At 35.7% G+C, this 16306-nt stretch overlaps 1 protein-coding gene across 1 annotated transcript in view; it reads left to right on the top strand.

The window, feature by feature from the left end:
* THSD7B (thrombospondin type 1 domain containing 7B) overlaps positions 1–16306 on the top strand; it is a 975852-nt gene that overhangs the window by 670573 nt on the left and 288973 nt on the right. Inside the window, exons 13-14 of the mRNA XM_056117681.1 lie at positions 10842–11036; positions 14919–15182. Of these exons, the coding sequence (XP_055973656.1) occupies positions 10842–11036; positions 14919–15182 (459 nt within the window). The remainder of the gene's footprint in view (positions 1–10841; positions 11037–14918; positions 15183–16306) is intronic.

Genomic DNA, 16306 nt, shown 5'->3' with positions numbered 1-16306 from the left:
ATTTTACCTGAGTACACACCAGCATAGTGTGATAAAAGATGTTCTGGAAGTAACCTGGGTAAACTAAGGAAGGGAAGTAGCCTGAGTAGTCTAGGGAAGTCTTGGTGAATTATTGAAAATCAGCCACAGAATTAAATGAGACAGACAAATTTGTGAGAATGAAAATGCCCAAAGGAATGCATGAGATGAATTCCATATGAGATACCACAGAACTTTCTGGGCTAGCATGAAAATGTTGCAAAAGTCCCCCTACTCTTTCCCAAAGGAAAAGAGGGCAGAAACCTTTATCAGAAATCTGTATAGATACATTAAAAGGAACTGTGCCTCAGAGGATTATCCTCTGGGAGAACTTATTGATCACCCTGGCACCCACCAATATGTAACCGACCCTTACTAAAATATAGTTCCCTAATCTCTTTTCCTATAAAAACCCTTCTTGTGATGATGGAGGCATGAGGGTTGCTTTGAAATTAATTCTTTCATTCCTTCTTTTTTCCCCTTGTTTTTGGTAAAGGAATCAAATACCAGTTAGCTGCATGTAAAGAAATGCCCTACCCACTATACTATTGATTGAGCATCGTGAAGTTTTTTCTTAATTCATTTCTTAAATTTCTTAAATCTCTCTCAATTGATTGGCTCTCAGATGGTACCGTAGCCAACCTTCATTCCCTGCCTTCATGGTTATAAGGCAGGGGATAGGAAAGTCCCAGTGATTATGATTATTTGAAATGTCCTTTAACTTCAACTGGGAATTAATGGAGGCCTAATTCTTTCACTAATGGATGATGAAATTCCAAGGATTAGCCAGAAAAATGTGTGTGATTGTGTGTGTGTGTGTGTGTGTGTGTGTGGTGTAGATTGTAGATATTCAAGTAGGCTGAATAACAGTCAGATAGGCTGAATAAGTATCCTGTCATACTTAATTCTGAGAACTTTTAAATATCTTACTTTACAAGACAAATGCAATTTTTCTGTCTACACTAAGTTAAAGATCTAGAGCCTTGTGGAGTGACCTAGTTTAACCTGGTGAGGCCAATGTAATTACAACAGCCCTTACAAAGAAGGGGAAGGAGTCAAAGTGGTGAGGGAAGCAAAGGGAGTTTGGTGAAAGGTTTTAACACAGTTGGCTCTGAAATGGAGAGAAAGCCTAGGAGGAGGATATAGACAGTCTCTGGACCTGGAAAGAGCAAGTTAATGGGTTCTTCCTAAAACTACTAAAGGCAGCAGCTTTACTGACACCTCTGCATGAATCTGATAAAGCTGTTTTCAGATTTCACACTCCTTGGAAGTGTAAGAAAACATTGTGTGTGTGTGTGTGTTTTATTTTAAGCTACTAAGTTTGTTGTAATTTGTTACTGTGGCAACTGGCAAACAATATCCTGTAAAACATTAGTATTTTACAAACAAAAAAAGTTTCAGTTTTATTTTTATACTAATGGACCATTGGAATGGAATATTCCAACATTTCTACCTTTTCTGTTGTGCTACTAAGACAGGGAATAAAGGAGATTGCTTTACGAACTAATTAAATTGTTGGACTGAAAAAGCTGAACTGAAAATACAGTGGGTGAAGCACTTGCCTTGTTAGAAACCAAGCCTGAATTTGATCCCTTGCACAGTTTCTGGTTTCCTGAGCACCATCAGGAATGATCCCTGGGAGCAGAGTCAGAAATAAGCTCTGGAACATGTCAGATATAGTCTGAATCTGATAAACATAATATCTATCCCGTCATCCTTAATTCTGATAACATTTAAATAACTTACTGTCCAAGACAAAAGCAACTATGCAGTCTTCATTAAGTTGAAATGAACCAAAGGTGGGGGAATCAGGTGGCAGAAGAGCTGCTTAAACTTATTAAGAGGTAGCAAGCCTTCTATACCTACAACAGAGCCCTTCTTAGATATTCTTTCATCTCTATACCCGACTACAAGTGAAGAATCTCTCCACAGCTTATGCCCTCCCACACACTTCTCATCTAAACTTCTCAGTGCTCTTGGTCCTGGAAATTATTGTGCAAATGTTTCTGAGCCAGGTTCAAGGCATTGAAAGGCCTCTTCCCTGAGTTTCACCTGAGGAAAGGCTGCATCACCCATGTGCCCATGTCAGACTGAGGTAGATCACTGACTCTAAGTTAAACTTTAGTGACTGATGACAGTGCCCTCTCCCAAGTGCCAAGGAATTCCTCCTGGTATGGAATCCCAGTGGGAGTGAGAAAACAGGTGGACTAGTCAGAGACCCAAAGCTGGATCATCCAAAACAGGACTATGGATCCCTTTGCTTCTATTGTCTGCTCAGTGGTCTGGGAGAGGCAGAAGGGATTAGAGGACCTCATAGAGTTTCTTCCAGGCTAGGGAAACTGTCCTGCTGGTCTCTCATAGGTAACCACCAGACTCCATTTGTGTTGTCTTAATCTGATTGGCCTGGGTCCCTGGCACTGCCAGCTGGAACCCAGGACTCAGGGAATTTCTTGAGCTGCGAAGAAATCTTGTATCTCAGAGAAGAGGTTTACAACTTCATTCCTTCCCAAAGACAACAAAATAGTCCACAGGGACCACTGTTGAAAATTTTATAAATGGAGTGCCAATGTATTATGAGGCAACCTGAAAAATGGGGAGATGGGGGATAGAGGTCTCCTTGGGAAGGAAACAGAACTGGAAGAGTCAGTCAGAAAATCTTTGAAAAAAATGTTTTAGAGAAGCATTTCTTTACAGTCAGAGGAGACAGAAGCAGTAGACCTGAATCCGGCTATACCACCCCATGCCCGCCACCACCAACACTGGGAGAATGAAGTCCTGTATGAGAGAGTCTATATAGAAAAGCAAAGGGATTTATTGTACACATAAAGGGATTTAAGTATACATCCAGTTGTGGGGTCAGGAGATTTTAATGGAGAGTCTTGCTTGCTGGGTTTTGGGATAGGGAATTTAATGGGCGAGCTGACTAAAGCACGGGATATTCATAATTAGTGTAATGAACTATGATATTCGGCATGTACTGAGATCATCAATTTTCTTTTTAGCATGTACTTATGACCTCCATATGGGTTAATTGTCTAATTTGACCTTTTGAGGTGGTATTAGGGTTGGAGATCTGGGAAACATTCTCTGTTAAGTGTTTTTTACCTCTTAGTAATTTCAACATCGCCTCCCTACCTTGCAGCCACATCCTAATCTGAAATTTTAAACGTTCTCAGAATATTTATTGAAACCTCACATTTCAAGTTAATACAAAGATGTTTGTGTTAAAGTAGGAAAGTAGAATTGATCCCTTATTTATCAGTGGTCATCAAACCCTTGTCCATGACAGCTACTGGTCTGCAGGTGTAGAGCGGTTAACAACAATTAATCTACTACCTTTGTTTTTATTTCCTGTTTCAGGACCCATATGTATGCCAATTGCTGTCCATAAATGTAAATATGTTAAACAATACAAAGTTAAATAACTTACACCTTTATAACTGCTTTTGCGTTCTAATGCTGGTTCTCTCATAATGTGAGGAAAAGATTGGCATAGTGTCAATAAGTGACCTTCCTAAGCAGAAATAGGACATATATTGTATGTATGTATGTATGTATTGAGTCTCCTCTCTCTCTCTCTACCTCTCTCTCTCTCTCTCTCTCTCTCTCTCACACACACACACACACACAAAATGCCTCTGAGAACAAAGATAGGAAGTTAGTGTGTCTTACAGCAGATATGTTCTAAACATTTTCACTGAACACATGTTGCACCAAGTCCCTGGATGAGTTTTATCATACTGTTATCACTGAATGATTTTGATCCTTCATTCCTTTTCTCTTCCAGGAAGACTCTGTGATCTCAGGGCATGAGGGCACAAGCCTATGCTCTTGTGTGATCCTACATGTAGAGACATTTTATTTCTATGCCTCTTCCATATATTCCCCATTACCATTGTAGGTGAACACTGAATTTTACATGAACTGAGGTAAAGTAGTTCAAGATTTCAGGAGAGCAATAGAGTTCTTCTAGTTTTCTAGAATTCAACTCTCATATTCTAAAAATCATAGTCTCATAGAAGAAATTCTTCCTACCCAATCTTGTCGACTATTAAAGTTGAACTTTGGTCACAAGCAACTTTGAGATAGTAGTGTGCTGTCCTTGGTAAAGGTTATGAGAATGTATAGATTTGAAATAGACACCAATGTCTGTTTAGTTTTATAAGGAAGAATAATAGAATTTCCTCTCACAAGGCTAGCAACCTCTGACCTCTTTATCTCATAATTGAAAAGTAGGCAAATTTATAACACATGTCTATCAGTTAATAGGTGGTAGGGAAACTTGTATTTTAGCCTTTTTTATGTTTGATTATCTCACAATAAAAGACCTTTTATTTAAAATAAAATTAACAGAGACACACTGAGAATGCATAAAAACCCTTTCTTTGATTTGCTTTCCTAAACTTATATTTCATATAGGTATTTTTTCTGTGCTGCTACAATAGAAAAGAGGGATGAGACAGGAGGTGGCCTAGAAGTTATGAAGGGGCAAAGGTCAGAAGCTTTGGACTCAAATGGGTTATAGAGGGAAGACCTTTAATATCTATCTAAAGCACTAGAGCCAACATTTGTATAAGCATGGGACCAAAACAACAAAAGTTAAACTTAAAAAAAAAACTGGTAATATTTATGGAAGGGTGTGCACACTGCTACTAGGATTAAAGTTGTAATAGTGTATGTGTGAAAATAGGTTGTCAACAAATTTTTAATCAGGGTACCTAAATAAAAACATTCTTTTAATTGCAAACAGAATCACAGTCACATTCACAGTCCTTCCGTTATTCATTGATTTGCTCGAGCGGGCCCAGTAACATCTCCATCATGAGACTTGTTGTTACTGTGTTTGGCATATTGAATACAACACGGGTAGCTTGCCAGGCTTTGCTGTGTGGGTGAGATACTCTCGGTAGCTTCCCGGGCTCTCCAAGAGGGGCGGAGGAATCGAACATAGGCCGGCTATGTTGGCTGCGTGCAAGGCAAACGCCCTACCCGCTGTGTTATCGCTGCAAACAGAATCAGTAGGAGAAAGTAAGTAGCAACTTTCACCTAAGGGTCATCTACAGGGTAGTTAAGAGAAATATTAAGTTAAGTAAAATTAAGTTGAGCTCTGAGTTGTCTGTATGTGTTGTGTGCATGTTCATGCCTGGGAAACATGAACCCTGCCTTTAGATATTTGTGCAAGGTTCCAGGACACCTTACCACATCCACTGGCTAAGGGAATGTTGTCTGGGTGCTCCTTCTAAGCATTTTAGCTCGCACACATACTTCCCCAGCTTCCCTTAACCAAGAAGACTCAGTGTCCCATCAGCCACTCTGAGAAATTATTATCTAATGCTAATTTAAAGTAGCTATAATTAACATAATATAGAGTAATGAGACCATTTGGGGCTATTTGAGTCAATTTTACTTTGGAGGATAATTTTCTTCCAGTAAATAGAACAATATTTCAAGTATCATAAGTTAAATATAACTATTGCATTACCACTACTCTTGAACTACCTTTCTTGAACAATTAAGACCAAGTAGATATATTTGAGACGGGTCAGTAGTGAATGTTTCAGCTTTTCTTCATGGAAAGACCTTTCCCATTAGTAGAATATTTTATATACTTAAAAAAATATTTTTTGTAGGTTGTATTTTGTGGTAATCCAAATGCCTCAAGACTAAACATTCAACTCAATAGCAACATCTGACCAATAAAATTGCTTCTCTGTTATTTATTTAAATATACACAAAAATTTTCCTGTATTTGCATTTTCATTCAAGCATAATTACCACCTTAACCTATCTCTAGTTTTTCCCATTGGTTATCACCATAGTGAATTTTCAATATTGAATTTACATTGTCTTTCTACCTCTCTATCATTGTCACTTCGATAACTCCCAGAAACCAGATTATATATCCATATAATAGGATATAAATATGTATTTGTATAATTGGGACTCCATGCCAGGCTGTTTCCTCTCGGGATGCTCCAGAGGGGGGTGAGTAAGAGCCCTCCCCGCTCCAAGGGACCCAGACCCGGCAGCCAACTTCCACTACCCAACCACTGCCACACTCCAGGCCACTTTCAGGAATGCGCAGCCACAAAGCGGTCTCACAACACATCATGGGACACATCCTACACATTGTCCATACTTACCACACCATGTTTGATGGAGTTCAGACAGTAGGCAATAGATCAAAGAGAGAGAATATATATATATATGTACATATATATATATATATATATATATCGGAGTGCCCAAGAAGCTACTGAGAGTATCCCACCCACATGGGCAGAGCCTGGCAAGCTGCCCATGTCGTATTCGGTATGTCAAAACCAGTTACTATAACGGGTCTCATTCCCCTGACCCTGAAAAAGCTTCCAATCATTGGGAAAGATGAGTAAGGAAAGGCTGCTAAAATCTCAGGGCTGAGATGAATAGAAATGTTATTGGCACCTGCTTGAGTAAATTGACGAACAATGGGATGACAGTGATACAGTGATCCATATAAATGTATCACACAATATGTTTACATTTGTTCTTTTTATGTAAATGATTGTATAGATTAATGAATTTTTCAAGTTCATTAATGAAAATTCAGGTAGAATGTATAAGCAGTAAAGATCAAGCTATATAAGAAGTCTATATCTAGACTACCATGTTGCTGAAGAGCATAACTTAAAACCTCTGAGCCTAAGACATAAGAAACTTTTCTTCCTCTTATATCCCCTCCTTTCATCAGGAAGTCAAATGTTTCTAATGGTCAGAGAATCTTTGGCAATGATTCGAGTCTTAGTTGTTAAAATTAGAATCTTGAAGAAATCTAAAAACACTAATGGTGGCCTAAAGTTGTTGCACAGTCTGCAGTATGTTGGTTGCCATTCATCATTAATAGACATTGAAAGTATACAGCAATGCTTGTCAAACTCTATATTGTAGATTTAGATCACCACATTGTCTCTGACTACTTTTTTCCATCAGTTTGGAACTGGTAATGTGATTTGGTCTATATGAGCACTTTCAGTGAAAATGTTTTGAATATATCTGCGACAGTAGTTGAATAATGATGATTGTAAATGTGTCAAATCAAGCAAAATTTCAGCCAGTGCCATCTTAACATTTACCTTTAGATTGTGGGATAGCCACAGAACAAATGAGTATGGAGAGCAAGAGTGTAAACAGGCTAGAACTATGAGTCTGTATGAATATATATAAACAAATATGAATTATAATTGATGATAGTGCTATTGAGCTCTGTTTCAATATACTTTTAAGAATTCCGACTGTTACATATAACATACATTTTATATACTATATATTACTATACACATTTTTAAATTTTTAATTTTTTAATTGTATCACCATGAGATACACAGTTGCAAACTGTGATTATATTTGGCTGAAAATCAGGCATGTAGTTACAACTTTGTAACTACATACATTTTAAATTCAAAACAAGACTAAATAATCTCATCTACACAAGTTCCATATATTTGTTGTTTGATAAGTGGTTGTAAATTCTATCATATGCTATAATGATTACTTAATTTCTCATGCTATTATTAATGTGACATATTGATATAGTGTTCATAAATCTATAGTTTTCAAGTGATACTTATTAAAATAAATTTGAAAGGAATATTTTAAATACCATTAAAAATTATCAGATGCATATGCAAAGAAATTTAAATATTTTTTTGAAAATTACATAGTTTAAAGTTACATAAAATAAAATAAAATATTTTTTATTATTTTTGTTAAATTTTATTAGTGAACCGCCATGAGGTACATTTGTAGACTTACAAATTTTTGTGCTTGGGTTTCAGTTATACAATGATCCAGTACCTATTCCTCCACTACTACCCATTCTCCATCATTTACATTTTTTTAAATTTTTATTAGAGAAATTTAAATATTAAATGCCAGTGTTTTGGGGGGTTTTTCACTGGCTTTTTATTGGGATAGTCTTTTCATATATTGCTCAATGAACCCCTGGGACACTCTCAAAGATACCCGGCTTACCAGGGGTAGATGGTACAATACAAGAAATTTGCACTATTGTGCTTTTTAGGCCCAACAATGCTTGGGGACCACCAAGACTACACCTATTGGTGCTATGTGAACCATTCACATTCATTGGCAAAGATTGGGCTCTATGTCTTTGCATACAAGGCCCCAAATCTCTTGTTTCCCTCGACCCAAATAGCAATGCTTACAGCTGGAAGAATAGCTCAATGGACTAGAGTTCATGCATTGCATGCTGGCGGACCATGTTTCCACAGTACACTGTGGTTCCATCCTCCCTTCCCCACAAACACCCTCAGGAGTAAACCCCAGTATCACTAAGTGTGATCACAGAACAAAAACAGATATATATATATATATATATATATATATATATATATATCTCAAAATCACAAATCATCCTGTTAATCGTCGATTGCCTCTAGCAGGCCCCAGTAACGTCTCCTTCATCCTAGCCCTGAGATTATATTCAAGGCTCTTTAGGAGAATGAGACCCATCATTATTACTGGTATTTGGCATATTGGGTACACCACGGGGAGTTTGCCAGACTCTGCCGTGTGGGCAGGCTACATTCAGTAGCCTGCCAGTTTGTCCAAAGTAGGAATGAGATAATAAGATGTCATAATATATATATATATATATATACATATATATATATTCATGTTTTATTATTGGCAGTGCATCATGTTCACAGAAAGTAACTTGGAAAGAAAAAAGTCCCCTAAATTTCAGCAATCTCTTATCCAAACATACAATTCAAATAGCATTTGCTAGTACCCTTCTTCAGGTAAAGTGTTTTGTTATGTTCATCATTAATGGCTGTAATAACCGAAGTAAAGAAAATGCAGGTGATGTTGGCTTGTTGTAGAATACATTTTGTTCTTAGGATGTAGATAAAAACAAAACAAACTATTTCAAGTGAATGAATTTATTTGAATATATTTGAATGAATAGAAATTCATTGAATACCCATTTGCCACAGAGCAGATGTACGTGGGAAGAACCATGTGTGCATCAACTGTGATCATGGCTATTTCCATTTTTTATGGCAGTAGACAGGATTTATGTCGGCCAATTTAAAATAAAAGTTCTGGGATTCTGGGGAACATTTTCTTTTTGGCTCAGAATAAAATAATGAGTTCCAAATGTAAGAAGACCAAGCAATAAAGAAGGGGACCTTACACAGATTTAACCTGAGTTTGCAAAGTTTATATTCAGTTCTAATTTCGGACCATACTTGGCTGTGGTCAGGACTTATCCTCTATGCTCAGGGATCACTCCTGGTCATGTCCGGGGGATATATGCTGTGCTGGATATCAAATCTTATTAGCAATCCATCTTAGTTTGTTTTGTTTTGTTTTGTTTTTCATTGATCCTAAGTAGCTATCCTTATTCTTGTTAACTTGATAGATTTCTAAAGAGTTATCATGAAAATGACTTTAAATTATCAAATAGTCATAAACATATAACATATAAATGATGCATATTAAACTAATTTGAGCCATTTGAAGCATGTAATTATGAGGATAAAATTTCTGGACTTTCTACCCCAAAGTGGCTGATACAATAGGTTTGAAGTAATGTCATACAATAACGGTATTCTCTTTGATAGCAAATGATTAGTTATCAGTTAGAAAATTTATATTTTTCAACCTCTTTGGTAAGTTTTGGCTTTCACAACTGGACAATCTGTGTGTGATGGGTAGAATTTGGGGAGACTTAAAAAAATATTAACAGTTGGGGCTGGAGCAATAGCACAGTGGGTAGGGCGTTTGCCTTGCACGCGGCCGACACAGGTTCGATCCCCAGCGTCCCATATGGTCCCCTGAGCACCGCCAGGAGTGATTCCTGAGTGCATAAGCCAGGAGTAACCCTTGAGCATCACTAGGTGAGATGCAAAAAATATATATAAACAGAAAACAAGATTCATTCTTATACTCAGATAAAAATTATTGAATCCCAAAATTCAATAATGCTAAATTGAGAAATGTTAGTTGAAATAAAAATGTATTTCTTAAGAAATTTAATAATTAGGATAAAAACTGAGATTAAAAGTATGAATACATGATCACATTCATAAATAAGTAGAATAAATATTAGCTCAACATTTGGAAAAAATTCATAAAGGTTTTGCCTCATGATAATTAGCTATGTTATTAAATGAGAAAACTTTTCATTTAAATAAAAATGTAAGAAATATTTAAGTGCTTTTTGGTATGTTAGTAATCAAGATTTGTTTTGACAGTCTTCGCCAATAATTAGGAAAATCATTTCATTTTTAACATACTGAATTGTTAAGAAAATATGTGTATAAGACAGGAATTTCTTCTTAAATACTTACTGACATGAAAAATGAGATCGCTCCATAATTTCTACTTAAGCAAGCAAAAAAGAATAAACCTGAAATCTAGAAAGATCTCTTACCATGTTTGACAATGTGTTCATCTCTGTTCTCATACTGTGTCCTCAGATTCGTCTTTCCTTGTTTTATGCTCCTCATAAAGTTCATAGTAATTGAAGCTCATCCAGGGATGTCTTCATGTGAAAATTAATTAGGAGAAGTTTTTTTTTACTTTTTTTTACTGCTGTCAATGCTGAATTTTAATTAATGAACCAATTTATGTTCTCAAATACTTCCAATTACAATAAGCATTTCAGTTTTAGAGAAAAATAAGGTTAGCTGAGTTGAACACTTTGTTCAATTACAGTGATAACTAAATCTTAAAACATTTGAGGAGTCTTATTTTGTCAAAGCAACTAAAGCCTGACTCAATTCAATAATAAAGAATCTATGCTTTTCTAATTTTAGTTGTCTCCTGTGTCTCCGATGATAACCAGTCAGCAGAAATAATGGAATGCCTCAAACAGACAAAAGGCATGCCTCCTGTTGTGCAAGAATGCATGGTCCCATGTCGAGAGGACTGTACCTTCACTGCTTGGTCCAAGTTTTCACCCTGTTCTACAAACTGTGAAACAACCCGGAGTAGAAAGCGACAGCTAACAGGTACGAAGTGACTGTCTCCTTAGGCTTCAGACAAATGATGTACTTATCATCTCCTTAGCAACACAGAAGTGCCAGAAATTTGGGATCAGGTCTCTCCTTATTCCCTCTACTTCACCATTGTGTAGTTGAAGTAGAGGAAAAGTCTTGGAACAATTAATTCTCCCTGTAATAGTATAAATAACTAATGCAGTTTTACTCTTTGTCTAGATCAATGTGCCAGAATATGTCTTAGTTGTATGTGTATGCCTACATTCAGAAAACTTAATCCAGGGAATGAAGAGCAAAAGAAAATATTCCAGACTAATTGTGCTGACAATAAAACTGGCATTGACATTGAAGAGTTAAGCAAAGATGACCATTTGTTCTCATGAGTGGTTCAAGTGCTAATTCTCTTGATTTTAAGACCTCTTTGTAAGCATTAATTCACAGGATTATGTATTAAATTTAATTTTCTCTAATGGATTTACTTAATCAATGAAAGTATTTAACGGGATTTCTGTACACAAGACAGCCCACTCATAACAGCAAGTGCAATGTGTATTTGCGCATAAAATACCAAATAGAAAATGTGTTTAGGGCTTTCCCCATGTACATGAGGTTTCATGCAAATATTGTTTTATTTCTAACATAAAAACATTATCAAGAAAATATACACTACACTTAATGTGTATGACAGGTATAGTTCAAAACTGGGGCAAGTGTGAAATTTTGTTTACATGTTTTTACATACACTTTTAAAGTCATTGTTTTAGTAACTTTACATCTTTTACAAAAAAAAATCTCTTTTGAAGGAAAGAAAGATTACTACCATATTTTTTTCTGAAGATTTGATCATACATTTTTGTATTTGCAAACTGTAAATGGAAAATACTAATAATTCTAGGATAATTTTATTTTAATAATAGTTTGCATAACAAATCATCAAAATTTAATGAATTTGACTTTTACATAAAATATACCATTGTTGTAAATATTAAAATGAAACTCTATGAGCCCCAAGAAAATTGAAAGAGATAGCACAAAAAACTTATGAAATGAATATATTATGAAGAATACTCTTCTTCATTTAAATTGTCATTCAAATGTAAGGGGAAGTTACAGAAATTCAGGGTGAAGGTAACAACTTAAGGAATTTATAGCCCTGAAGAAAATCTCAAAATATAGTAGAACAAATTTATTGATAATTTTAAAATCTGTATATTTGCAAAAATACAGATTTTGAAAAAATCAAAACAATTTTTGAAAAAAAATACAATTTTGTGGAATTCCAAATTAGCTCTATGCAGTCATATAGTTAGATGTCACCACCTTCATAATTTAAAAAATATTGGATCTCTCCCAAATATGAGATAAAAATAAACATAGTAAAGTAATAAATGTTCAAATTCACCAGAACTGAACTTGTTATCAGTAGAAGTGAGCTTAAATATGGGGTAGAGGGTGGGAGGCATCTTCAGGGCACTGGGGAGGGAAAACTGATGGGTGTTGTATTAGAATGATGTATTAATGAAAAGTATGATTAATAGTATTATAAATCCAGGTACCTCAGTAACTTTTTTTAAATAAAGTAGTACTATAGCACTGTCCTCTCGTTGTTCATCGATTTGCTCGGATGGGCAAGTAATGTCTCCATTGTGAGACTTGTTGTTACTATGTTTGGCATATCGAATATGTCAGGGGTAGCTTGTCAGGCTTTATGTCAGGGGTAGCTTGTCAGGCTTTGTCATGCAGGCGAGATTCTCTCAGTGGCTTTCTGGGCTCTCTGAGAGGGGCGGACTCGTGTTGGCTTAGTCGGCCAAGGGCAAGGCAAATGCCCTACCCGCTGTGTTATTGCTCCAGACCAATTAAAATATATTAAAATTAAATAAAGGAATTACTACAAATAGATTCAGAATCTAGGTTTTAGAATTCATCAGACAATGAAGAGAAATTGAAGTAACAAAAGTAGCATGTGATAATTTAGCAAGTGTCAATCTTGGGCACGTCCTTCTTATGATACCCTTAGATAGTAAATTCTTACAACCAGGTACTTTGTAAATTGCTGGCTGGTTAGGAAAATGTACATATTATCTGAGAAATATAGACATACAGGATCATTTTAGCTGCAGAAATCCTTATTTATTGTGACCTTCAGCATCATGGCAAACCAATCACTCTTCCTTCAACAACTGTACAATCGTTACCTGTAGTGTAAACCATATGACAGTGAAAAAATAATTCAGGCCTGAATTTGAAGCAAGCATATCTTAAAATTTTAAAAAGATTAAAAATAGCCTCTAGATAATGATTTACCTAATAAGATAGAAAATAATAAAAAATAATAGACTGAGGAAATATTTTTATTATCTTAAGGTAGTATACTGTCAACAAAGCTAAGTTGGGATTCTTTTAGCAAGATTATGGAGTACTCATAGCTATGAAAAGTGATTCTCGATTGTTATTACTGACAGTTGGGATTTGGCTATAAGGACTGTCAAGTCATTGGTACAGATAAAGTCATAGTTTAGAATGCTCAAGTTGAAAAATTTTGCAGAGGCCAGAGAGGCATGTTAAAGATTTGGAACACATGGTTTGCCTGTAATAGGCAGGGTGTGAAGTGAATAGCTCCCTGAGTACCAAAGATTATCTCTTTCAAGCACTGATCTAAGAGTAGCACCTGCACACAGTTCCCAAACAAAACCAATAAAGATTTGGAAGGGGGAAATGTTTATTTGCTTTGCACAGTGAAAGTCATTGCTTCTCCTCAGATACAATAAATGCGCAAGTTGTATTGGGTGATTTAAATGTATTATTTCTGTCAGAATTTGGGAGCTGCCTGATAGAAAGGACATAATTAAGTTCTACCTTCTCAACTATACAACAATTTAAATCAATCCTCACGCTAGGGTCACTGTCTTAGAGATGTTTCAGGATATAGTTCTGTTCCTATTTTTTTATTTTTACTTGGGAATAAAAATTAATATTTACACTTTGTTGTTTCCTCAACAACAATCCTCACGCTAGGGTCACTGTCTTAGAGATGTTTCAGGATATTGTTCCGTTCCTAATTTTTTATTTTTACTTGGGAATAAAAATTAATATTTACACTTTGTTGTTTTCCTCAACAACAATTACTTTCAAGGAAAATTGAAACAAGCTAATACTTTTTTTTTTTTTTGCTTTTTGGGTCATACCTGGTGATGCACAGGGGTCACTCCTGGATCTGCATTCAGGAATCTCTCCTGGCTGTGCTCAGGAGACCATATGGGATGCTGGGAATCGAACCCAGGTCGGCCGCATGCAAGGCAAACGCCCTACCCTCTGTGCTATCACTCCAGCCGCAGCTATTACATTTTTTAAGTAAAATACTTATTTAATTTTCTACCTCTTGAGCCATTGTAAAAATTATATAATCTGTGCCATTCTCCAACATGAACTCTTTTTATTCAAACTACCAAATTTTAGAGTTGCTCTAAGAGTTGATTTCTTTATCACTAGGTTTACTTCCATGGTTAATAAAAGTGAAAGGGGGTTGCTTAAAATTTTGTATACTAAGAATTTGTTAATACAAAAATATAACATTTTGTATTTTAATTTTTTAATTTGAAGAGTATCCCACCTGCACGGCAGAGCCTGGCAAACTCCCCATGCAGTATTCGATGTGCCAAAAACAGTAACAAGTCTCACAATGGAGACGTTACTGGTACCCACTCGAGCAAATCAATGAACAATGGGAGGACAGAGCTACAGTGTAGTGCAATTTGAAGCACCACAATTTGCAATTATGCACACAAGTTCCAACTCCACACCCTCCACCAGGGAGTCTGCCTTTCTCCACCACTGAGTGACATCTAATATGATAATTGTACAAAAGTAAGACAATAATGTCTCTTCTTGTAATAGGGAAAAGTAGAAAGAAGGAGAAATGCCAGGATGGTGGCCTATACCCGCTGGTGGAAACAGAACTCTGTCCTTGTGATATATTTATATCTCAACCTTATGGAAATTGGTCTGATTGCATTCTTCCTGAAGGCAGAAGAAAACCTCACCGAGGATTGCAGGTACTAGGAGAAATCAAAGAATGTGGAGAGGGCATTCGATTTCAAGCCATCACCTGCTCTGATAAAAATGGACGACCAGTAGAGCCCTCCCACTGCAACAGTTCTGGTAAGGAGATTTGATGAGGAGCAATTTGTAGAACTTTACATGTAGTCCTAGAGATTTTGGGTTAGGAGGTTTGTTATACTTCTCATAAAATATGGATGTATGAAACATACATATCCACATGTGATATTTGGAATGGGATCAATCAAGATTTTGACCTACTTTGGTCTGTATTTCTGGTTTTTGTTCACTGGGAATTAACACAATTTTTTTCCCTGAGAAAATCATAGCTTTTCTCAATGAAACAAAATGTGTGGGGTTTTTCAAAAACAAATTTTGTGTCGTGTCTTTTGGTATTCTTATCATACATAATTCAAAAAGATAAACAAATGTCTTTTGGTGTTCTGAATATATAACATAAGTTTTAAATTGTTGAATTCCTTCTAATGTGGACAAGAGAGTTCCAATAAAGGGAGTGGGGTTGTTTTCAAGATTCATGTAATGAAGTGTATAAGTACAATTGATAGAACTATAGAAACATAATTAGACAATCTGGGATATTTAAGATATCCTATTTGGTGCTATTCACATTTTTTTGCTATTCACATTTTTTAGTAAAATAATTTTATTGAGGAAATATGAGAAAGTCTGAAATGGAGACATGCTCAAGAGAGATCATGAATCTCTTGAGAAGAGAGAACCCAATAGTAAAAGGCATTTGCTCTAAATGCATTTACATCATAAAAGAAAAATCTTGCATAATCAATGTCGATGGGTGTGGTAAAATCCAAGAACAGAATGCAGATTTTTTTTTATTTTTAGTCTTGGAGAATTTCAAAGAAGGGTATGTGGAGAAAGAAATAAAGATTAAATTGTACTGTAGAGGTGAGAGTCCGAGACTTGGTGAGGTCAGACTGAGGCTGATTTTTGCTTCTATTACAGTTTTTTTTTCCAAGATTAAACAATTTTAGAAATTGATAGAGGATCTAGAAAGAGAATTGTTTAGTCATTTCTTAGAAGAATAAATGTCTTTTAGTCTGTGTTGTCAAGGTCCTGTGTACTAGTAATATTTTTTCTGTTTCTGTGTTGGGGACTTCCAGATTATATTGACAAATATTTTTAAAAAAGTATATGTCCTTGCATTGTGTCTAATCTCAGAGGGAAATATTTCAAATTTATCATTTAGT

The sequence above is a fragment of the Sorex fumeus genome, unplaced genomic scaffold, assembly GCF_029834395.1.
Source record: "Sorex fumeus unplaced genomic scaffold, SorFum_2.1 ptg000035l, whole genome shotgun sequence".
Lineage (NCBI taxonomy): Eukaryota > Metazoa > Chordata > Mammalia > Eulipotyphla > Soricidae > Sorex > Sorex fumeus.
This window is presented reverse-complemented; position numbering and strand designations above follow the sequence as displayed.